Here is a 24,054-nt window from a genome sequence, read left to right as displayed (position 1 = left end):
CTGCTTTGCGTTCTGGAAAGGTTCTGATATTCCCAGGTTTTACATAACTTGAAGAAAGTGGACGTCCAGGAGGAATGGAGGAACTTATGATTCATTCATGGAAAGCATTCATGAGACAACACCAAAACAAAATCATAAAAATGCACAAGACGAAAATAAAACCAACTAAGAAGTCATGGGTCTGAAGGGTAATACATTTAATCATTGTGGATTTTATTACACAAATTTAAAACCAACGTCTATTTTTGCATGCATTTATGGCTTTTTCCATTGCAGTTGTACAGAAAATTCAGTTAGCGTGCATGACACAGGACATAAGGAGCATGCCGTGTTCAGAACGCTTCGAGTAACAGACGTTATTTAATACCGCCGCACCTCCCGACACTCAGGATCCTGAGGGGAAAAAAGCATGCGAGACGCTGGCATGGCACATGCCGTTTGGATTTGCTCAAGAAACTCCCTCTGTCATTTGTACAAGACTCCAAATACAGAGACCTGCTCTGACACTTTTACACTGCACCAGATGGCAAGAAATCCTTCCCACCGTCCCTCTGGCTCCAGGCACGGCGCAGCATCGAAACGTTCACACGGACACACACAAACACACACATGTACGTGAACGCTTCCATCCAATTGGAAGCGCTCTGGCAGATCAATATGGCCAAAAACCACAGGGATTGGTTTCACACTGTTTCCAAACTAGGCCAAACTCGAGCTACCGTAAAATTCTCTGTACTGCCGGAGGGCAGGCAGCGATCTATTTTGGAAACAAACCGAAACGGAAAACCCGTAGCCCGTGTCCCAGGGAATCTCAGAGGAACTCTGAGAGGAAAGCCGTTCGGTAGTAGTTGCTCATACATGACAAATACAAGAAAGCTACTTTTAAAAAGAGATGAGATAATACTGTGTGAGTTACTGAAGGTGAATGTGTCTTGTATATGATATAATGGGCAAACGCAGAGCTGGAGATCCAGAGCTAAGAATCTATGTTTAATGTTTAGGATCAACGCTAAAAATGTACCAACTTCTAACACCATGGGATGTAAATGCCAGCGCTCTTTCCTAGACTAGAAAGATATGTCTTTTTTACTAATTACTGCACAACATTCGGTGAACACACAATTGAATATATGCACAGTAAGGTGCTTTGGAAAAAAACGTCCCACAAGTGCATTCATGTAAAAGTACTTCCACCAGATTCACATCAGATGTGCATGCACATCATTTTGCTCCTAATGTTGACGAATCCTTGTTATGCAAACGTTTCATCTCTCTCGGTTTCAAAAGACGTTCCCTCACCTAACAGCACGCATGGCAAGATTTGTGAGTAACGCCAACAAAAAGTGGAAACACAATCATGTTTTACTGTAAAATACTTTTCCTGCTTTTGTTAGGTTACATTAGATACACCCATTTTAGGATCTTTGTCATTTATTTTCTTACAACAATAACTAACAAAAAGTCTTGTTTGAGAATTTTATTCTAACTTTGGAAGAATATGTAAACACGAAGTATGTGTTTTACTCATTAATGTGTGTTGGCACGGTTAATGAAACGGACCCAATTTTTATCTCCAACCTCCATTTCTGGTCAATTCATTTGGATAATAACTGGGGTAATATCGCTCTTACTAACCCCGTCGCATCCATCCCAGGACGTCTGATGTGCCTTGGTGAGCACAACCCACTGGCACAGCAGGCAAACCTGTGTTTATTTATATGCACTTAACCCACTTTATATCACATTTGTCAATGTCAGGCCCGTGTCCTAATCTAGCTCTGTCAGCACATCATTAGTAAATGTTGATCCTCACCGCAAGCGCGCACACACGACTTGCATTCTAGCACATGTTTGAGAGGCAGAGCGAGAACAGAGGACCATCAGCTGCCGGTAGCAGAGACGGGCGTAAGTATAAGCAATAGCAATGATTGATTATGAAAACATAAATTTTGATTTTTTGCAATACTATAACGCAGTTAAGTCTAGTAATAACTAAACGATAATGTGCCAAGATGGGGCCTTTTTTTAAACCTTGTACCAGCACTGAACGCACAGTCATGCAAAAACGCAACAGTCTAGGAATTGCCTCTGACACATATCTACAAAAACGAACAAATGTGCAAAAACAGTACTCGTTCCATCTTGATTTATCTGTCGAGTTAATTTGTCTCTAAAAAAACTGAACAAAATGCACAAAGGAATAGTTCACCCAAAAATGAACGTTCTTCCATCATTTACTCATCCTCATGTCATTCCAAACCTGCGTGACTTTCTTTCGTCTGTAGAACAAAAAATATTTGAAAGATTTACAACAACGACCATGGACACAAAACCACTGAGACATTTTTCAAATGATCTTCTTTTGAGTTCCACAGAAGACCGTGTCTCATACAGGTTTTGAATGACTCGGGGGTGAATAAATAACATCAGATTTTTTACTTTGGGGTGAACTATCCCATTAAATGACCACTGACAACATCTCTCCTCCCCTGCCAAGATCAGAGCCGTTAAGAGAGAGAAGAATTTTCGAGTGTCACGTGATTCATGGAGCTTTCAGATAGTTCCAAAAGTTATGTTTTCTCTTCAAATTATTTATTTCTTTCCTTTTTTATTTATTAAATGACTTACGTCTTTAAATGGGTTAAAAGTCTGTCACAATCGGTCTGTTTTGCTGCCGCTCCATGCGTTACTACTAACTTCCGGGAACTATTGAGAAGCTCAATGAACCGCCATTGCTGTGAAAAAAATGTTCCATTCGAGCCAACGGAGTTGACGCAACTCTCTCTCTCTCTCAATGGCTCTGGCCAAGATGCTACAAAATCAGCCAATCAGACGCCTTGATCATTGTTCAACGGATAATTCGCTCAACAATTCTGTCATCATTTACTCATCCTTGTGTCATTCTGAATCCAACGTTTCTTATTCTGTGGAACACAAAGGAGGACGTTTTGATGAACATCAGTGCTGCCAAATGGCTGCCAAACTCCACAAAAAGCAGCGTATAAAATTCCATACCACTCATGACCGAATCTTCTGAAGCCATATGATAGCCTTATCTGCAAAAAAGACTGGAATTCAATCTGATGTTCACTTAAATCTTCCTCATTCATTTTGAAAAGAGCCTTTAAAAAGACACGAGGGTTGGTAATTACAGACGTTTGGGGTGAACTAATTCTTCATCATGTCATTTGCTTTGTGTAACGTGCCAAAGAAAATCATTCCAGAATTTGAGATGCTGTGTTCGAGATGTTTTATCTCTAGAGTCAAGCACCATTTTCATTGGGTCACTAAAAACAAAAGGCAGGATAGTCAAATAAAGGACATGTGTTTTTAGCGATCAGCTGCACATGCTGTATATGAGACTCCCTGAAATAGCTCTACTAGCAGATTCCGTCACAGGATTAAAGGCACAGAACACGCCTATAAATAGGCCGAAATAAAAACAATCATTCAAAGTTAAATTTAGTGTACAGTTATCCGGATTCGAGAGATGGGAAGGTTGCCTTTGATTTGTCTTTGCCGGCATGCGACTCATTCCAGCCTCTCACTGACAATATAGACCTAACTATTTGGAAAATATACACACACATATACAGAATTACAAACATGAATAGACGCTGTGTCTATTTCTGCAGGATGGTGGGCGGCTCCAGCTCGGGACCATCAAAGTACTGGCTGCAGTTGGGGTCTCCCCTCACTTTGGGGGACGAGGGTATCTGGATCCCAGTGTGAGGGTTGACACACCAACACTCGCCCCTCTGTCCATGGGTGGACATGTGACACTGGAACGAGATAAAAAATGAGGGTGGGGTTACCGGGGGTGTTGGGAAGCAGTTTGGAGGGCTTAATGAAGCTCTCGGGCGACTGCGGGGTGGAGGCGCTGCCCCAAAATCGCCCTATCGCCTCATTTGGCTCAGCATGTCTCTATGACCCCTAATGAGTGCTCCTAAAACGAGGTCGTAATTGAAGTGGACGTAGCTGACGCTGAAACCCAAAGTAGGCATAAGAACAACACATTTTCAATTTTGTCCTCCAATGAGAAAGAAGAAAAACTGACAGTTACAGTACGTACACGAGGAACGGGATTATTAGGGGTGAGCTCTGGGAAAACAACAAGCCCGACTGCCACTGTGAGACGTGTTTGTCCTGGATTTATCTGCAACATGCAATGTCCCATCCCATCTCAGAGCAGAGAAATATTATGTCATTATTGTAAATACAGCCAATTTTTCTCACATGGCTTACGGAGTTCTCAGTTTTATCTCAACTTTGTCTCAAATGTTTCTTAATCCTTGTACGGTGTTCATGTTTTTGTTACTCAGCCAATGGGGGTCTAGTGGATCCACAGCAATATTTGGTTCTTAAATCAATAAAGATATTAAACTTTATGTAAACACTTTACATATATTTACTTTATCTAACTTCATTTAAAGTTATCAAGCAACACAGACAGCATATATGGGTAAAATATGAAGAGTTCATTTGCAAAAACAGATAACGTTTTTTAATTTAGTCAAAAATCATGTTTAATTTATTGTCTATTCCAAGTAATATCAATCAAGCTGCAGATGGGTTGTTTTGAGTAAAAGTAATAATAACTCTCAAAAAACAGATAACTTACACAGTATACAATACACATAACAATAAAAAAACATGATTTATGACATTTTTTTAAAAATGGAGTTGTTTTTTGCAAATTAAAACTCTTCGTTTGTTAAATCACATTTATGAAAAAGGTGCTTTGTAAACACACTTAAAAACATTGACTTGGTTCAAAAACCTGTTTGTCTTGAACAGATATAAATGTCTGTGTTTAAAAAACAATCTTTTTTGAAAACGGGTCCAGCAGATAAATACTGTACATTTCTAAGGATATTAATAGACACAAATGTGACAATTGGTGACATACAATAAGAATACAGAGCTATAACAAAAATAAATACAGTAAATATCTTGGATCAATTTTGTCTTGGGAAAATTGGATGAGAAATATTAAAAGATCAAATCAACATATATAATATAACTTTCTAACTGTTTTCAAGCCAAACACAATGAAAAATTGTAATAGTAAAATTCTCTGATTTTTCAATGATCCCTGAGTAACATTGCTGAGCCATTATTAAGATCTCTTCTGAAATTCTCGAGTGGACATGCGCACATTTTCTATTAGGTTTTTTTAAGAGAAGATCCACATTTACTTACACTCATGTTGTTCCAAACCTGTATGAAATACAGTCTTGAGTGAAACACAAGCGGACAATTTTGTAATCAATGTTGAAGAATATTGAGGCCTATTGTTTGTGAAAATACAATGAAACTGACCGGTGAGTCACTAACATTCAGTAGCATATTGTGTTGCAGGAGAATGACATTCATATGGGTTTGGAAGAACACCAGACTGTTTGAAGAACTGATATTGTAAAGGCTGAGGTAAGAATTGGCCGGTTTACCTGTTTAAGGTTGTACTGTCCTGTTATGTCACAGTTTGGGAAATTCAGGTCATACAGATTCTCCAGCGGTCCTTTGTTGTCATGGAAAGTCATCCTGGAGATCTCCTCCAATACTCTGTCCAGTTCCTGCTGACATTGACTCTAGATCACACACACACACGTTTGCATCACTATATAAGTAATGACTTTCATTTGCTATACATTTCCTTCCAATTGCCATGAAAATAGTTGATGAAAACATCACTGTTTGTTTAAACGTAAAGTGTGTCATTTCTCACCAATAGTGGCACAAAACATAGCAGCAAGAATAAAGTGAAGAAACAAAGTCTTACCAATCTCTTCAACTGTATTGGTTGGATAAACAGATAGTCCCGCCCCAAACTCACTAGTGACTTAGAATTAACTTCCCCTTGAACCGATCGTTTTTACTTCCGTATTCTGATGCATTTCCGAGTGAAAAGGAATTTCAAAGGAGAAATTTAGTGGGCGTGGCTTGCGTTTTTTACAGGGATTCGATGTAAAAAAAACAGCTGTTGCATTTTGAAATGAAACTAGCAGCAGACTGACAGTTGAAGGGGAGGGGTTAACAGATGCTCCGCCCAAGCCGTCTAACTTACTTCATTTGAGATGGATGGTCATTTCAGGGCGGAAGTGCATTTTCAGATTTTAACTGAAGATTATGAGCGTACATGAATTTTAAAAAGAAAATGACCCACATTGATAAGCTATTTACTATAAACGCTGCAATATTTCATGAAAAAATAAGAATTGTCATTTTTAATTTCACTGGGACTTTAAATTCCCAAAGTTTCATCAGTAAATTTTAAACCTGTGTTAAAAACTATTAAATATGCACATGATGATGGCATTTTTAAAAGTAGATAAATATGATTCAAGAATGGTTTAATGTTTCTGGGCCCATCTCTGAAATACAATCTTAATATTTACGAAACAAGATGACGATTACAATCTGTGAACCTTAATAAAAAAATCAACCCCTGGGACATGAAAGTGCTTGTAGCTGAAGAAAACTCCACATATGAAAGAAAAGCGCGATAAACAGCAGGCCTGCGACCTCATAAAGGCGTTTGCGCAGCTGATGTTAATCTCACACAAGAGGTAATTTTCTGGCTCGATTCTTTCTCCCCACCTCTCCGCAAGGACAGACGTTGGCATCAAAGTCCATTCCAGACTCCCTTACTTTCTTTTCCCTCCTATATCTCTCATGATGGCTGCTCCCCGCTTGGCCCGGGATAAGAGGATGCTGGGGGCGGAGAGCCTGCCAGGGATCTTATCCATGTCATGTGGATGAAAAGTGCTCCATCACAAAGCAATGAACGGCCCCCTGCTGTCATCACGCGTGACGTCATTCCACATTCTCAGTTTCATGAGACACCTGATGAATATGCTGCTTATTTATCACGCACAAATGCCATACATTTGATTTTTATTATCATCGGTTTGAACATCACTGCCTTGTCTTTTTTATTTTCTGTAGCCTTCTTACATTTTCTACATCAGCAGAAATGTACAGCATCATGGCAATTGGTATGAATATGAATTTGTACGAAAAATCTGTTTTGCGATACTGACAGCTAGCTTTAGGTGATCGTTTTTTTTGGGGGGGGGGTTGTATGAATTTATACAAATTAAATAGAAATTTCCATCAGATCACGGTAGATATTGATGTTTCAAAGTACTGTTATGCACCCGATCAAAACCGTGCTAAGAATAACATTTCAAAATACCTTCGAAGGAACATGAAAGACACCAAGAATGTAAGACAACAAAAATAAATAAAATAACAATATTCAAGACTCTAAAGTGAATGGAATATATTCTATTTATACCAGGACCCTGATGATTCCAATTCCCAAAATTTAAATTTAGCTTTTTTTAGCTTATTTTAGGTTGGCCAAACCAGTTTAAACCAAATGTGTGCCTAAAGATCACCCAAGAATTAAAATGGCGCTACCCATTGACTTGCATTGGTTTTGTGTCTATACAATAAAAGTCAATGGGTACTGCTGTTGTTTGGTTACCGACATTCTTCAAAATATCTTATGCAGAACACAAAACTTTTTTTTTTAAAGAAAGTCATACGGGTTTGAAATGACATAAGGGTAAGTAAATGATGACAGAATTTTTATTTTGGGGTGAATTTGTAATGTCATTGATTGTGTATGTTTAACTGCGCCGTTCAATGAGGAGGAAATTCTGAGCGGATACCAGCTTGTTTTGCAGATCAATGCGCTATGAAATCTACATTTTCTTATAACCTGTCAGCAAAAACAAACTCCACGAGGGCCACTGTGAAAACCAGGTCTTACGATACAGAAAAACCAACTTGCCAACTACAGTAAATTAGCAAGACAATTTGTCTGTTGGCTCAGAGCTGTAGATGTCTGATAGAGAATGTTCATTGTTCCTGGTGGTCACTTGGCTAAACATTCGAGAGTCCAGGTAAAGCATGATCCGAGTCCAAGAAAAGTTAATTAACTCCACGCTGTGGATTTGTGCGATGGCCAGATTCGACAAGGACGGGCTCATTCCTTCTTTCAGCAGCTGTTGTGCTTTGGCAGTCCAATTGTGACTGCCTGCTGTCATTGGACAATGATATACACTTCTCAAATGATTGGTTAACATAGGAGATTTGTCAAATGTCAAAACCTCGATATTTCAGAAACAGTCTTAGGTTTGAATCATAATAATAATATGTATACAATCCAAAGCAAAGAATGACAAACAGCCTCCACAGTATTCACAAACATCAAGGTTTGTACAAAGGACATACTGCACTGTACATAAAAAAATTAATGCAAATGAGAAGTGTGAGACTGTGTTTGTGTGAATGCGGTGTGTAAATCTGACAGCCAGAAGGGGGCACTATAGTATTAAGATGAATGACAGGGCATTTTCCTTGACCGGCACCGATGTTTCCCATTGTACTGATCTCTATAGGATGAACCGATAGCTACACAGTTACATCCGGTCAAGCAGTTCAACTGTCAAGGGTAAACCTGCACATTGCCCTTATTAGCCACAGTAAATAAAAGTTGAACGCTGTCTCACTGTCGCTCGGGATAAGCATCTGCTAAATGAATAAATGTCAATTCACATTGTGTTTTTTAAGGCCTTACTGAAAAGCACAAAGCCATAAAATGTGTTTAAAGATTCAAAATGGGAGTTTTGAGCACGTCTACTTGTTTTGAATGCAATTCTGTGCCAGTGTAATAAAGTTGACTTTTAGCAGATTTGACATTTTATACATCAACAAATGCATTTTATTATCCAGAATTTTGAACTTTAATGCAACTAAATGCCCTTCTTTCTAATATTACTTGCTTTTAACTAGCAAGTTCGACCATGTGACGTCATGATGGGCCAGCCAGCCCTGACAAATGCTGACGGTCGGACACTCACCTGTCTGGGGTGAGGCACTCTGAGATCATCCTGGGGGCTGAACATCTTGGTCTTCTGCTTGTTTAAATGATGCTTCACTGCTATTTCTTTGATGTGCTGGTAGTTGTTGTCCTTGGTGGGTTTCTTCTGAGGAGGGGGCCTTGTGGCGTTTACCTCCCCTGATGGAAAGAAATGAAGATTATGTAGTAATTGTTGTTTTTCATTTTATCGAGCTGGAATTTGAATGATATTGGCCATGTCCCACAACACGTTGAAGTAAAGCATTTGAGTAGTTGACAAATAAATAGTACATGCGTCCTATGGTGTGACAGCAAAAACGTAGAAAACAGACTGATAATAATATATTATTTTATATTATTCATATTTATAATGTAAAATAGCATAAGAGAGATTTATCCTCATTGTTTCAAAATGTTTCATGTCACAACATAGGACACATGCGCCGTTGATTTGTCAGCTACCCACATACATTAGACAGTAAACTTTGATTTACTTTTCAAACTTTCTTACTAACGTGTCTGAAAATACTCCATACGTTGCGTGCACGATCAGGTCAGGATCAGTGTTCTGGCAGAACATCAAAGTGCAAACTTAAAAGCAGAGATTGATGACAGTTGATTCAGATAGTCACAGGCGCTTGTGAAAAGACGGCCGACTTTTAAGTCAGAACATGCCTGGAAAGTCACAGCTGAGATGAAATAGATCTACACAAAAAGACTTTAACCTTCTAAGTTTTAAAAAAGTAATGACAAAATCCATAACGGCTCATGTCAAAAGCAGCCACGATGGCATTCCTTTAAGCTAAAGAGTTTGTTGAAAAAAGCGGTTTGCATTCATGGCTTTTTGATTCTTGCACCACTGGCCAAGGTTGACACCGAGAAGAGGGTGAGGTCTTGTGGTCCTGTAGCTTGATGTGACAGGTATCCAGACGGGTTAATTTATGGGCAGAGACGCACTCCTCCAGTCCTGGGTTCCATAAAAAGTGATGTCATTATCTACTCACCCTCATGTCTTCTGAATTCTCACAATAGCCTTTTGTTGGGATAGCCAGTTTATTACTTTCGAGGCTGTTCTTCCTGAGGGTATTCTGTGTATTAGATTTGATTGCGATTAATATAAATGTATCTGGCTCTAATTCAAATTGTTTATTCAATTAAAAAACATTAATATCTGATGAAAATATAATTTACATCTTTATGTTAACATGGTACAGCAATAGTTTAATTGCTTAAAGGTGTAGTATGTAAATTCCGCCGCTAGAGGGCGCACATTCAAAACAGATACGTTCAATACAACAACAACAACAACAACAGCATAGCTTGATGACTCCAAAGCTAATGGCAATCAAGCAGACGTATGAGAAATCATGTTTATGGATGATAAAGTAATAAAGTTATATAAATGTCGCGTTTGATGACATGATCTTATATCATTATAATGAATTAGACGCATTAGACGTAATTCATCAAATTAATTTATTACTATTTAGTCAGATGATCTTAAAACGATTACTACTGGTTTAATAAATATATAGCCTTCATGGCACTTGTGCTAAATTAAGAACAAGACATTTAAACAATAAGACTTACATTGTTGATCGAAATAAAAATCATACGTTTTCTGTCGGTAAACGAATCTAAACAGTTGCTCACCTGTCTAGTTAAACACATGCAAGATCGGCGTCTCTGTCTAGTTGAAATTTGTCTCACTCCGTTTAGGAAATGTCACACCAATATTGATTCTAGTTTTATCTCTCTTGTTTATATCTTCTTGTCCCAAACTCTTCTTACAGGTGGCCCGTACGTTGGCTTTGCCAACAGAACCAGCTGCAAACAGTAAAGAATAATTGTGTTCCAAAACGACTGTGCAAAACAAGATAGTTGTTTTTTGGATATTTTACTGCAAAAATGTTACATATTATACCTTTAAATAGCGTCAAAGTAGTTTTTAAGAAGAGACTGGCTGTGTAACTACTTTAAATGATGTGTTGCTTGTAGTTTGGCAAGTAACTTGACAACATTAGAAAGCTGCAGCAAACCAACATGATTAAATACTGTTGTACACTGTAGTGTTTAAAATGAGAATTCTTTCATTGTGTATTCCTAGGGATGCACCAATACCAGTATCGGCCCGATACCAAGCTCATGTACTCGTACTCATAATGACACACCGATACCAAATACCGATACCTCACGTGACATACATAGAGCCCTATGATTTCCGCAATGCGGAAAACGCGGACGGAACCCAGGCATTTCCTAACAAGAAATTAGCGCTGAACAGCTAACGTAACAGCTAACGAAATATTCAGATACTGTTTAAATATGTTTTCTGCTTGTTTTGCGTTACCGTGTGTGAAAGAGTGGTGCGGTTGCGTGTACTGAACGCATTAAGCTTGTGGAGCTTTCAGCGCCAGCGTTTCACTGCACGAGGACACGAGCACATAAACAAACACCATTTGCGGCGATCCGTCAAAATAAAAGTCCGGTTAACTTAAACAAACGCTATTTGCGGCGTCCCGTCAAAATAAAAGTTCGGTTGACTTGAACAAGTTATAATACACTCACATTTTACCACACCACCCCCCTTAATTTTTTTATAATCCGACCACAGAGTATATTGTTTACTTTAGTAAACTGAAGTAAATGTGCTAGTAAAATTGTGCTACTTATCATAAAAAATAGAACTTAATTAAAAATAGTACTTAAATTTAAGTAGACCTAAAAACAAAAGAAAAAAAGAAAATGTACCAGTAAGATACTGGTTTATTAGAATTATTGTACATTATACAGGCATCGGTTATAGGTATCGGTATCGGCGAGTACCAGAAAAAAAAAATCGGTACTCGTACTCGGTCTTTAAAAAATGGTATCGGTGAATCCCTAATTCACGCTCACATCATTCCGAACCTGTATGACTTTCTTTCTTCTGCAAAACATAAAAGAAGTTATTTTGAAGAACGTCGGTAACCATAAACACTGAGACATTTCTCAAAACATCTTCTTTTGTGTTACACAGATGAAAGAGTCATATACAGTTTTTAAACAACATGAGGGTGAATAAGAATAAGAACATCATTTTTATTTTTCAGTGACTACCCCTTTAACATCCATGTACACAATCAATTGTTAATGGAAAATGTTAGAAGAGAATAAAAGATTTGTTCAAAATGTCTTTTTTTTGTGTTTCACAGGAAAAAACAAAGTATGGGTTTGGAACATGAGGGTAATAATGACATAATTTTCATTTCAGGATGAACTATTCCTTTAAGGAAAATCATCTGGTCCGCTTAAATCAGGGGGGAGTATCAAAGCACTGTTTTTTCTAATAATAAAACCACAGAAGAAACTTCTACAAACCCAGTACGTACTGTACCAGCAGATGTATCCCCCCTCTCTTGGTTATGTCACGTCCACACTGCGGGTCACTTGGACTCTAGATGTCCCTTTGAAACCCTCTTCTGCATTCAGGTCTATGATCTCACCACTGTCTGTTCTGCGTCTGCCCCACCGGCTCTAAAGATCAGCCGAACGCTCAGGACAGATGCCCAGAGCGGGTTCGGTTTAAAGGAGCTCAGGTGGTTGCCCTGAGCATTCTCCAACCCTGAATACTCTCAAGTACCATTGTAAGGAACAGACCTAAAAATAGTCTGTGAATGAGTTCGCCTCATTTAAGAACTTTGCTTTACAGCAGACACCTGCCATTACATATCCTCTAAAGCATCCCTGTTCCACACTCTCATCCCTCGGCCCACACCAGCAACACCTCCCACTCATACTTCATGTGTCTTTCCGAAAGCTGTGTGTGTGGGCTGTGTGGTTGGGGAATGGAGAGGAAGTCTTTTCTTCATTGCTTCTTCCAGGGAAGCATGACATGCAGCTGAAAAGTCAAGTGCCACTTGTAAAGTCTCGCACGGGTTCGGTTTCGCAACACAGAGCGATTCATGCATTTTTAAGCATCACATACGCTTATGGCCAAAAATTTTTTAAGACTTTGCACGTGTCCTTTGCAGAGAAGGCAAACTCATTATGCATTGCAACAAGCGCTGTCCTGTCTAAATTTGGGTTGCCAGATATGTTTCATTAGTATCAAGATGTTATTTTAGATGCTCCTAAAACTTTTCTGACTTTTGATTGCAGACTTGACAAATCTGAGCTTGGTTTGAGACATTGCTGAGATCTCTTCAGAAACTCGGATGGAGACATCTTTTTTTTCAAGAAAAATTTCTAAGACATTGACGTCTGGGGGAAATAATAAAAAAATGAATAAGACCTCATTTGTCTTATAAACAAGCTTAATAAGTTTACAGTCTTTTTTTCCAAAATAAAAAATAGTTCTTTAAATAAAAAATAGCTCTTTTCATTAAAAAAACACTGACAAAAAACTCAAAGGCAGTTCTGCTTTGGTTCAGTTTCATCTGCTACCATCCATAACAAGGCTTCAAAAACGTAAATCTACACATTCTTTTCTAATAGACTAATAACTTTCCACTGTGATTGTAGGCTTAAAATACAAATTCCAGATTACTACTATACACAAACACACGCTCGGATGACATGCGACACGCACGGCTCTTGTCACGCAACAAGAAGCCCTCGGTCACTTTGCGGCCCCGTTCGGTTCTGTCCGGCTTCCTTAAATCCAAGGCGCTATCACGACGCCCCTCTGGCCCACTGCATGCTGGGAAAACAAACCCAAGACATTGGCATTGATTGAAACCTGTTCACAGTTTACCCTTCTGGTTAAACATTTACAGAAAATGCTCTTTCAACCCACGCGGCTACGAAGAGGGAGTTGAACGGCGATGTTGTTTTTCCAAACAGGCCGCAGTGAGCTCCTGGCTCGTACAATGTGTCAGTATTAAAAGCTAAGGCAAGAAAAACAAGCAGTCGCAATGCCCGCGCAGCTGGGCTTTTATCTGGCGCTCTTTCTGCGTTACATAACCATACGGGCTATTAGGAAGGTCGTAACTTCAAGGACCCACCATTCCACAATAAAATGGTGTTGAATGTAATTTAATTTCCTCTCTTTGGGGAGCTACACAAGTCAGAGGAAAACTATGCCAGTGTCCGGTAAAACAGGACCAGGTGCGGGAGAGTTTGTGAATGCTAATTATTGGTCTTTGTGAATGCGGAACGGCTCGCCTTGGGCATGTGCAAAGGTTTTGGAGCTTTCAATTTGATACGGCTTCCATTTGGCCTGGCACACACTGTGATCACTTGCTAAGCTACAACAGACCTGAAACCAAAAGGAAGCAAAGATGTGCTAACGCTGGTCTCCAAAATAGCCAGTGGTACAGTTCTGAGACACAATATATGTAACGTTCCCATTTAAAATGTACTTCAGCGTGTTATGGTAATCGATTCAACCATGGAAAAGACTCTTCTCTATTGTTTTAGTTGTCTTACGTCCCATTTAAGAAAGTTCAATGACCTCTTACCTCTGAGAGAAAATCAAGGATTATCTAGGCTTGAACTAAAGTCATAGTACACTAGCAAGGACACCAATTTAGACATATACGCAATTTACATTTTGGGGGTACTGTATAAAAACAACAATTGTAATATATTAAAATTGTAATTTAATACTATGCAGTACTTCAGAAGACGTAAACAACGCTGGTCCAGAAGAACTTCCTGTTTCAGTTTTTTAACACTGCACAATTGTTTCAACAGAATACAACCAACAGAACATTTAAAACTGAATCAAAATTAGATAGAAAAGTTAGATGGATATCCTTATCACTGGAAGAGCTTCTGGACCAGCGTTTACGTCTGGCAAAGTGGTCTATAACTCAAGTTCCTGCTTTGGGGGTTGCCATAGAATGTATACAGTATGTATGCACATGCAAGAAAAGACTTACATTAAACTGTTCTGTACACACTTTTTATCATAGTAGTTTTGGTAAATTTACTAACCAGAATAAAGGCAAGGCTGTGCACACTAACTCTTCAATGACAAAACTTAAGACTGAAAATCTTCCTGAAAAAACGTCTTTTGGAATGTCATGCTACACTTTAAAAAATGGGCTAAAGCAACCCAGCACTTTCAGTTGAAACATCCCAGCATAGGTTAATAACCCAATGGTTTGGTTCATCCCTTTTTGACCCAACGCTGGGTTGAAAACACCCATCATTTTTTAGAGTGTAAAGAGTGATTGTATTTATCTCATAAGACATTGCAAACCACATCTTCCACTTAGACAGACCCACCTAGACAGGTATAATATATCTCAAGACCAGGACAACAAAGTCTTAGGGGTCAATTTTTCCAAAGTGAGATTTTTACATCATCTGAAAGCTGAATAAATAAGCTTTCTATTGATATATATGGTTTGTTAGTATAGGTCAATATTGGCCGAGATACAACTATTTAAAACTCTGGAATCTGAGGGTGCAAAAAAATTAAAACATTGAGAAAATCGTCTTTGAAGTTGCTAATCAGCGCACCGCTGATAGCAGGTCGCTGCTAAGAAACAGGTTTGTTTTAACGCTCTCTATTGGCTTACCGCAGAAATGACGTTGTGGAGAGTAGATGAACCTGAAAGCTGAAATTCTAAGCTTTACATAGATACCAAACTGGTAATTCTCAAAGATCGGTCAGCAGCGAGTGAAGTTTGTAGGCGTGTTTCCGGCCATTTTTGTTAGCGATTTTGCTGCATCCACTCACAACAATAAAGTTTTGATATATTCACGGTAGGAAAGTGGAATATATACAGAAGATTACGATCAATCTGCCAATAACGGATGCAGAGATCCAATACGGGTCCTGGTTTCATAAAATCTAAACAATCCACTCGGAGCCAGTTTCAGATATAATATCGTGCCAACTTTCTCTCTCTCTTCTGCTCTCTCATCTTATCAGAAATTACATATGCAAAGACTAAACAGTACTGTTATACCATCATAAATCACAGGCATACTGACAGAACCCAGCAGCCAATGTACAAAAAATAAAAAAGTTCAATGCAGACCACAGATTGTGTCTTCAGCTCATATTTTCAAGTCATCACAAGCACACAGCGCTACAATGTATTCTGTCTCTATAGAGATTATTAGAATAAAGGGGTTGGTATGAAAATGTACTATGGTATCACATTATGAACCGCACCGGTGGATATGCAAGAAAGTTCATCTTTACACAAATGCACAGCAATGTAATGATGACCATGATGTAGGATGAAAAGACCATTAAGACCAACCGTCGGACCGGTTGACTTATTAACAAACCTAAACCATCATAAATGAAATCACCTCAACATTGGAATAATATGAATACCTGTGACCTACTTTCAAAGTTAATATTTCAGCCTTTGAGGAAACAGCTTGAAATCAGTGTTTTCCTCAGGAAATGCCTTGGATTCATTTCGAGAATAGCTCTGATCTCTATTTGGCACCATAGCAACTGCCTCGTGTCAAGAAGTGCCTGAGCTCTAGTGCGTGACAACTTATAAAACTCTGTGATAACATAACACATTTGGCACGGTGCTAAGCGTGGGCTTATGAAGATGGGCTGCTAAGTACAGCAATGATGAGTTTATATGAGAGGAAAACACTCCGGAAATCCTTGAACACAGCAAAGCAAGATTTCCCTGTATCCTCAAGCTCTGTTAGTATTATTTTCTTCTGATATCTTCAGTGGTGCAAATGGTCAAGATTCACTATGGGGGGACACACTTTATATTTTTAAGCCACACATGCCGAACATCCCACTATATATTTATTTAGCGCATTCACGTCTGCAGCATTATAGCACATACTGAAAGCTTGCATGGATTTTTATATTTCTCCATAGGGTTTTCTACGATGGCCTGGGGCAAAAAGGACGAAACATTTTTGTCATCTAAATCACATGTCTGACACCCCAGATGCCCCCGAGCAAAAGTAAAGTCACGGCGCCAACAAGGAGCCTCGCCGGGGTCTCAGGTCTCAACAAGCAGCCGACACTCAAGGCATCCCCACTGCATGAGAGCGTGTCCCGGCACATCACGACCCTGAGGGATCTGAGGGCAATCACGCTACACACAGAAAAACGCAGAATATCAGGTATAAACTGTTAACTTGGACAAATACGAGAGAGTAATCATATATGTGTTGCTGGAAAATATAAGCGCCTAAATAGTCAAACATATTCGCTGTTGTTCAAAAGTTCAAAACTCATTTGTATTTATATTTTATTTCACATTTTAGAATAATACAGTGTGCACATTTGTATTAATACTATGCAGACTTATGTTGTGACTCAAATTCATAATAAATCAAATTATATATTATACTACTGTATTTCATCATCTTCAGTCCAGAATTTGCAAAAATGTTCTCTTGACATTTTATCACGCAGCTTCTTAAGTCTCAACTTGAGATGCTTTTTAAACAATCTTTCAGGAGTTCAAATCTATTCTTCACTCATTTATTATTTATTCAGTCATCCATTTAAGAAAAAATCCGTTTTTATATATCTAACTACAAAAATAATTTCATACTTAAGGTCATAAGAAACATTTCAGTCAAGTGACTCTAACGATAAATTGCAAAAACAAAAAACACTTAAGGCCACAGATCTCTTTCTACATTTTTTTTTTTGCAACACTAGATATGGAAAAACTTGTATTCTAGACTTCTTGCATGCAAGCAGGCATCTGTGCACAAAAATCTGTGCATTGTGACCCAAATCGTCTCATCGGGTGCATGTTGGATCATGTCAAAGGCGAGAGACTGACACATGAAGCAAACTAAAGGTGGTTCAGTTCGCTCGGGGTTTATAGCATGCTTTCTATTGGATGATGATGCTAGAGAATTTACAATCTACATCACCAGCTTTAAAGCAACACATCTATAACTCCTGAGATGCAAAATCACATCGCCAAATTACAACAGGCAGCATTAACGCAAAAACATGCAACGAGCACACAGACAGTTCAAAGGTCATAAGCTTAACACCTTGTACTGAGTTTTTATAACACAAATGACATTTGTTTAAAGTTCTCTCTCTCTCTCGCATTAGTTCATGCGTTCAGATCTGACTGCAGAACAGGCATGCAGTGCCGCCCACAGGAAAGAAAAAATCACTAATGCGATCATCCTTCAATGTCTGTTTCTCCTAAACAGCAATAAGATTCAAATGGAGACTCGTGATTCTCAAATTGTTCTCTTGAGAGTATTCTTTTGGAGTTTTAGAGATGTCAACAATACCTTAATCTGTGCCAAGATATACTTTCAATCTTTTTTTTATTCTTACAAAATCAAATTATATGAGCTTTTCTTTCCATCAATCCTTCCACACTGATTCACTTTTGGTGTGTCACGTCAACAAGTCTCATTGTGTCCATTTATATTTCTTCTACAGTATTTTATAAAACATCTGAGATTGTGTTGACACAAAAATGAAACATACTCAAGAAATCTACTGAGCTATAAAAGAGCAACATCTGATGGATTTTCCAGTGGGCAGGCCAACACAGACACTTGCCTTTTTTGCTTTCAGTATTTCCTCATAAAATGGCTTTCACTAAATATTCTTAGAAGCAGTGCTGTAGTACTTGAGTCCGGACTTGAGACGTTTTTCTGTGGTCTCGGACTTGTCTTGGACTCGTTGGTATCTGGACTCAGACTTGTCTCGGACTCGGTCATTGGACTCGCCAAATGTTCTTGTTGGTCTCGACCGAGTCCGATGATATTTTCTCCTTCCAAACAAAACCATTGATGAAGTATTTATGTTTGCTTTAGTTGGACTCTTGACTTTCATTAAGTTAATTCTCTTTGCTCTTGGAGTAGGTTACTTTTTGTGATGGGTGTCAAGCTGTAAAAAAAGATGATAAATAATATTAAATTAAATTATACTAAATGACTGATTTGAGTGTTCTGGTTCACAACGCTAAGATACTGTGCCAAATTAAACTGTTACTGTGATACTGTGCCTCAACAATTGTATTTTAGCACACTGTTACAACAGACAATGAAAAGCAAACGCACAAGAATCAAGAACCCAACTAAAGAAAATACTGATCACAATAATGATGTTTGTTGAAACTTCTAAATTCTTTCAACATTAATTGAGGTGGCAAATGTTGATTCAATGCAGTTATCACTGACAAGTCAACAAGCTGAGAATGGGCACATTTTCCATTGGAAGCCCAGAATGTGACTTGTTGTTGTTACACTACAGTAAAAAGACTGAAAATCTGAAGTTGCACTTCGGCTTTATGTGACTTTGGTGAAATTTCTATACCTAGAGTAAATAAAATTACCTAATTTGATCTGCTTTTGTTTATTACAAATAAAGAATGTGGTCTTGATTTTTGAAGAGGATTCTTTTTTCTGTCTCTGTCTGGACCGTCTCATTTGGACTCGGTCTTGACTTGGACTCGAACCTCTTTGGACTTGGACTTGACTTGGACTCGAACCTCTTTAGACTCGGTCTCGAAATATTCAAGTGTGGGGGAATAAAAAGGTAAAAGCTCAAGAGACTGTCAAAGAACATCCCATAATGATCAAGCACTGATCTGCATATTGCACATATCTAGCCCTGGTCATGTATTTCAAAACATTGTTCATTGAAATCCCACTCTTTGCAGGTTTTGTCTGAAAAATGACACTTTAGCTTTAAAACTAGTAAATTCTCTATATGTCGCTTGTGTGTCAAACTCTATCAAAGGGTTTGAAATGAGCAGATTGAATACCAGTGGGTTTGGCCGGTTCTCTTGTTTAGTGTTTATTAGTATCCCCAAATACACCATTCAGATGCTGCTCAAACACAAGAGAGTCTGGATGGGCCTCAAAGTCCATTGTGAAAAAGTCCAGTTTGTGCCAGGCGATGTTAGCCTTTCACCCTTGATTTCTTGGACATTTGACAGTGCAGTGGAATAATGGCAGCAAATCAGTTTCAAAGCAAAGGCATTTGGCACACTTTAATCATCAGTAATTTGAAAATTCTTTATTTGAAACTAGGTCACATACTTTACTTGTATAGCAAGGGCCGACAGTGGTCATCCTGGCCGCTTGAGGTCTCATGACAAATCAAATATTTAGAGGGCACCATCAGGGCAGAACTGTTTATTATTATCCATTTAAACAGAAATATACTCTTAATAATATACAGTATAGCAACTAGTTAAATATGGTAAAACTATAAAGTGAAACAAAAAAACGTTTACCTAAAAATCTACTTGACTAGTGCATATCTTAAACTGATAAGTTGTTCAAACCTGTAGACTTTCTTTCTTCTGCAGAACACAAAAGAAGATATTTTGAAGAATGTCGGTGACCTAATAACATTGCACCCATTGACTTCCACTGTCACAAAACCGCAGAGGCATTTCTCAAAATATCTTCTATTATGATCCACAGAAGAAAGATTCATATCGTGTGTCCTTCTGAAACCTCAAACGTCCAGGTATGTTGTCTTTCAAGAAATTGAAAAAACACTGTCCTTTTTAAATGATTAAATACTGTTTTGTCAAAGTTGACAAGCACGCTTTAACACTTTTAATTTGTTAGATATTTGCAAAACTCAGTGACGCATATAAAGGCTGACTAATAATAATGATTTATTGCAAAAAAAAACATTTAATTCTTGGGTGAACTCTCTCTTTAAGGAATACTTAAAGAAAGAAAAATGGAACGTATGGGTCTTTCAACGTGTGCTTTTTAGATGTTTTGTATTTAATATACTGTATATACTTAAATGTGTACTTTCAAAATTTCACACACCATCTTAAAGTCACGTTGCAAATAAAAAACAATGACTTTCTATGCAATGGTAAAAACAGCTAAAGCAAACTATGCTGTTAGCATGCTTACAGAAATAATGTGGAAAAAATGATAAGCAGTCCACCTCACTTAATAGCGAGTTAAATATTGGCACGGCTACTTGAGCATTATCTCACATTTTTATAAGGAAAAATAGAACCGCAGACAAAAAAAGTACACAATGTAACATCTTTGTCAAACCTTTGCATCAAGTGAAACTTCAGAAAACGATGATTTCTGATGTTGTTTAACTTTCAAGTTGCAATACATTACTGTAGTGTTACAGCCATGCTTTATAGAAGAGATGCATTGAAAACCAAAGAAATGACAAAACATCAGTGTCAACAGTTTAACAGGTGATAAGCTTGTTTGCTTACAGAGGAGAACAATGACCCCACGGTCAACTGTTTCCACACGAGCTGTTCTATTGCACACAGAAGACTTGATTTCAAAATTCTGCTCCCAGTGTTAAAAATCATCAACTGCGTCCTAATCAAACACAACATCAGATGACATCAGACTGCTATTGATCTAGTTTGAGTGCAGGACCAAAGAACAAATTAATAAATAAAGTGTCTATTCCGACTAAATATAACTGGTTTTGACCAATCCGTTTCCATGACTCCTATAGTTGTTTGTGAACACTGACTTGAAAATAACCTCTTGTCTTGGGAAAATGAAACAAGCTTTATTGTAGTAAAAGTGAAGTTACCATGTTTTACGACAGTTGATCAACAAATATCATTAATACTCTAGTGAGACCATGGTCAAGTTGTGGTTCCTTTGACATTACTATGAAAAAAATAAAACACTTGTTATTTACTATCATTTGCATAGAGGACTTCATAAAGTTTGCACTGTAATCTAGCCAATATATAAATAAGTCAGACATTTGTATGATTTTTAAGATTTGACTAATTCCAATGACAAAACTTCACAACATGTTTCCAGGTTTTGACTGTGAGACCGCGCATACGGGTGCCAAGATTCTCAAAACGCAGATCAAACAGAAGTTTGTTCATCTAACAAAGGCCTGTAAACAATCCAACAAGATGGTGGAAAACAGTGCCAGAACAAAGACCCCAGTTCTGATACTTGACTTGCATGTTGATCTCACAAGACCAGGGACATAAGAGGAGATATCAGACCAAAGCGCAACATCATCTTTCCCGATACGCGTGCAGTTGCGCATCCATTTATTTTTCACAAACAAGTCATGATATAACTCACCAATATGTCCCAGCCCCGGGGTGGTCATGGTGGTCTCCAGGTCCACTATGATGTCGCATCTTCCGAGCCCCTGGATCAGCTGTTCCAGCTGTAAATCCGTATTCGCACTCGGGTAACACCTCAACCCGCTCCCGCATCTCGGCGTGTAGACGCCGCACAGCTCGCCCTTCTGCCGGGCGCAAACGGGGCAGCAGCCGCAACCCGGTTCCCGTACAATCTCTGCGCAGGAGCTGGTGAGCTTTGGGCACGCCGCCTGGCGCTCCGCGGTGCAGCTCGGGCAGCGGAACACGATCTCCATGAGAGAACCGTCCAGGAGGAACAAAGCGAGCAATGCAGAAATCATCATCTTTACAGAGGGATGGATGTTCTGCTGGCGACTTCAGGTGGAAAAGTTAAAACGCGTTTGGAGACAGGTGAGGTCCGCCGGAGAGCGCTGCAGGGTCCTATTTGCTGTCATGTTACTCCGCATCAAAAGCTGGCCAAAACGCACATATGTCAAATGAACATCGTTGAATCGATTTATGGCGACTTTTGGCTGTTTCATCCACGGGTTTCTATAGAATTAAGCGTGTTTTGGAGAGGAACGCGCATGCGCGTGTGTTTGTTTTGGTTGCACTGTTGACTAATGTGCCAAAATGACCAAAATTGCCATAGTAACCATAACTCCGGCCAAAATACCCTCATTAGCCTTCCACGTTTATTGTCGTAACAGTAAAACTGTGGTAACTTGGTATTTCAAGAGAAAAAAAGGACTCACATGTTTAAGTCTACCTGTTTGTGTTCCTGTTGCTCAAATGGCAGATTGATATTGAATTATGAGAACACACATACTGATAAAATGTTAAACAACTAATGCACTGTAGATGCTTTGGAAAAGGTGTCTGCCAAATGCATAACTGTAAATGTGTGCCTCTGCCATTGAGAAATGTGCGTCTAGCATTAGCTCTTCATCTGTGTATGCACATTGGTTTGTTAATGTGTTATTTCTGGCCAGAATACCATCATTAGCCTTCTGCATTTATTGTTGTAACAGAATAAAATGTCAACGTGGGAGACAAAATGACTCAGTGTTTCTGTGGTATATTTTTAATCCCACCTGTTTGTTTGGTATTAGCTTTTCATCTGTGTGTGGCTGTGTGCTGTTCATTTTCTCGAGTTGGCCCATGACAAAAATGACCATTGCATGGTTCCAGGCAAATACCCTAAATAGTTTCAATAATAAACTGTGGCATCTTGATACTTGAGACCAAAAGAAACACAAAAAGTCTTGAAACATAGTATACTGTTTAAATGGGACTCAGTAAAGCTTTAATAAAAGTAACTACTATGGTGCTTTTTTTGAGGTAACGTACCCTGCCTGTTTGATACCTTCTGAGACTCTTTTGACATATTGCTTGCTTTGTTTTGGACACATTTTCTGGTGATCTAATGCACGGAATATGTGTTTAGTGTGCATTTACTTGACTAACTCCTAACTTTCCACTGTTTAACTTTGTTATGTTGTTTATTTTAGTGTCAACTCTATTCCTACTTGTAAACACAGCTAGCTTTGTAGACTAAACTTATTGTTGGCTCCTACATCAAAATATGACATGTTCTGTCATTTATAAGTCTTAACCAAAAAGTTGTGACTCTAAATTCGGATTGGTTGTGCTTTGCATTGCATAATATTTAGATATTTTCTGCTTACTTTTATTTTTCTTGGCAGAAGAGTTAGCCTTGACAGTGAGAGGTCATTACTTTTTAGTTAGTTTGTTTGTTTTGTCGAATCATGAATCCCTGTTTAAATCCAGGGTTGCGTGTGGTTGACTGAATGTTGAATTATGAGCACAGAAACAGGCGCTGACTGAGTAACTTTAGCATTTTGTAACAAGCTGTCAGTTTGTTTAATGGATTGTCTATAATTTTAGAAGTTATTCGTTATTCCTGTGCGGCCAGAGGTTTATGAAAAAGTCTCGACTAGTGTAGATGATTCTCATCTATGTATGTCATCATTAAATGTACTTCCAATGTCACATTTGCGTACCATCTGTCATTTGCTCTCTGGAAGAGTTGATGATGGAGTATGTTGATTATATTTGGATTAGTTCTTTGAAAGGAATAGTTCCCCCAAAAAATGATCTTTTTGTCATCATTTATCATATACATAACACCTTTTTGTGTGTTTTCTTAAAAGTTGACCATATTATGTTTCTTTTTTTTAA

At 38.4% G+C, this 24,054-nt stretch overlaps 1 protein-coding gene across 1 annotated transcript; it reads right to left on the bottom strand.

Annotated features, from left to right (window-relative positions):
- Nucleotides 1–1,444: 1,444 nt before the first annotated feature.
- igfbp2b (insulin-like growth factor binding protein 2b) lies at nucleotides 1,445–22,767 on the bottom strand. Its single transcript, XM_057335227.1, has 4 exons — nucleotides 21,851–22,767; nucleotides 8,874–9,031; nucleotides 5,451–5,591; nucleotides 1,445–3,782 (listed from the first exon to the last, which is right to left on the bottom strand). The coding sequence occupies exons 1-4, from the start codon at nucleotides 22,194–22,196 to the stop codon at nucleotides 3,624–3,626; spliced, it is 804 nt and encodes a 267-aa protein (XP_057191210.1). The 5' UTR covers nucleotides 22,197–22,767; the 3' UTR covers nucleotides 1,445–3,623.
- Between the last annotated feature and the right edge of the window lie 1,287 nt (nucleotides 22,768–24,054).

This window comes from Triplophysa rosa, linkage group LG6, assembly GCF_024868665.1.
Source record: "Triplophysa rosa linkage group LG6, Trosa_1v2, whole genome shotgun sequence".
Lineage (NCBI taxonomy): Eukaryota > Metazoa > Chordata > Actinopteri > Cypriniformes > Nemacheilidae > Triplophysa > Triplophysa rosa.
Note: the sequence above shows the minus strand (reverse complement) of the source record. Positions and strands in the feature narration are given on the sequence as shown.

Bases quoted from the DNA above. Each gene is read 5' to 3' on its own strand.
- igfbp2b (XM_057335227.1), bottom strand. From the start codon at position 22,196: ATGATGATTTCTGCATTGCTCGCTTTGTTCCTCCTGGACGGTTCTCTC. The intron at 5,592-8,873 runs GTGAGTGTCCGA...TGTGTGATCTAG, and splicing joins GAGTGCCTCACCCCAGACAG to AGTCAATGTCAGCAGGAACT. The intron at 3,783-5,450 runs GTAAACCGGCCA...ATCTCGTTCCAG, and splicing joins GACAGTACAACCTTAAACAG to TGTCACATGTCCACCCATGG.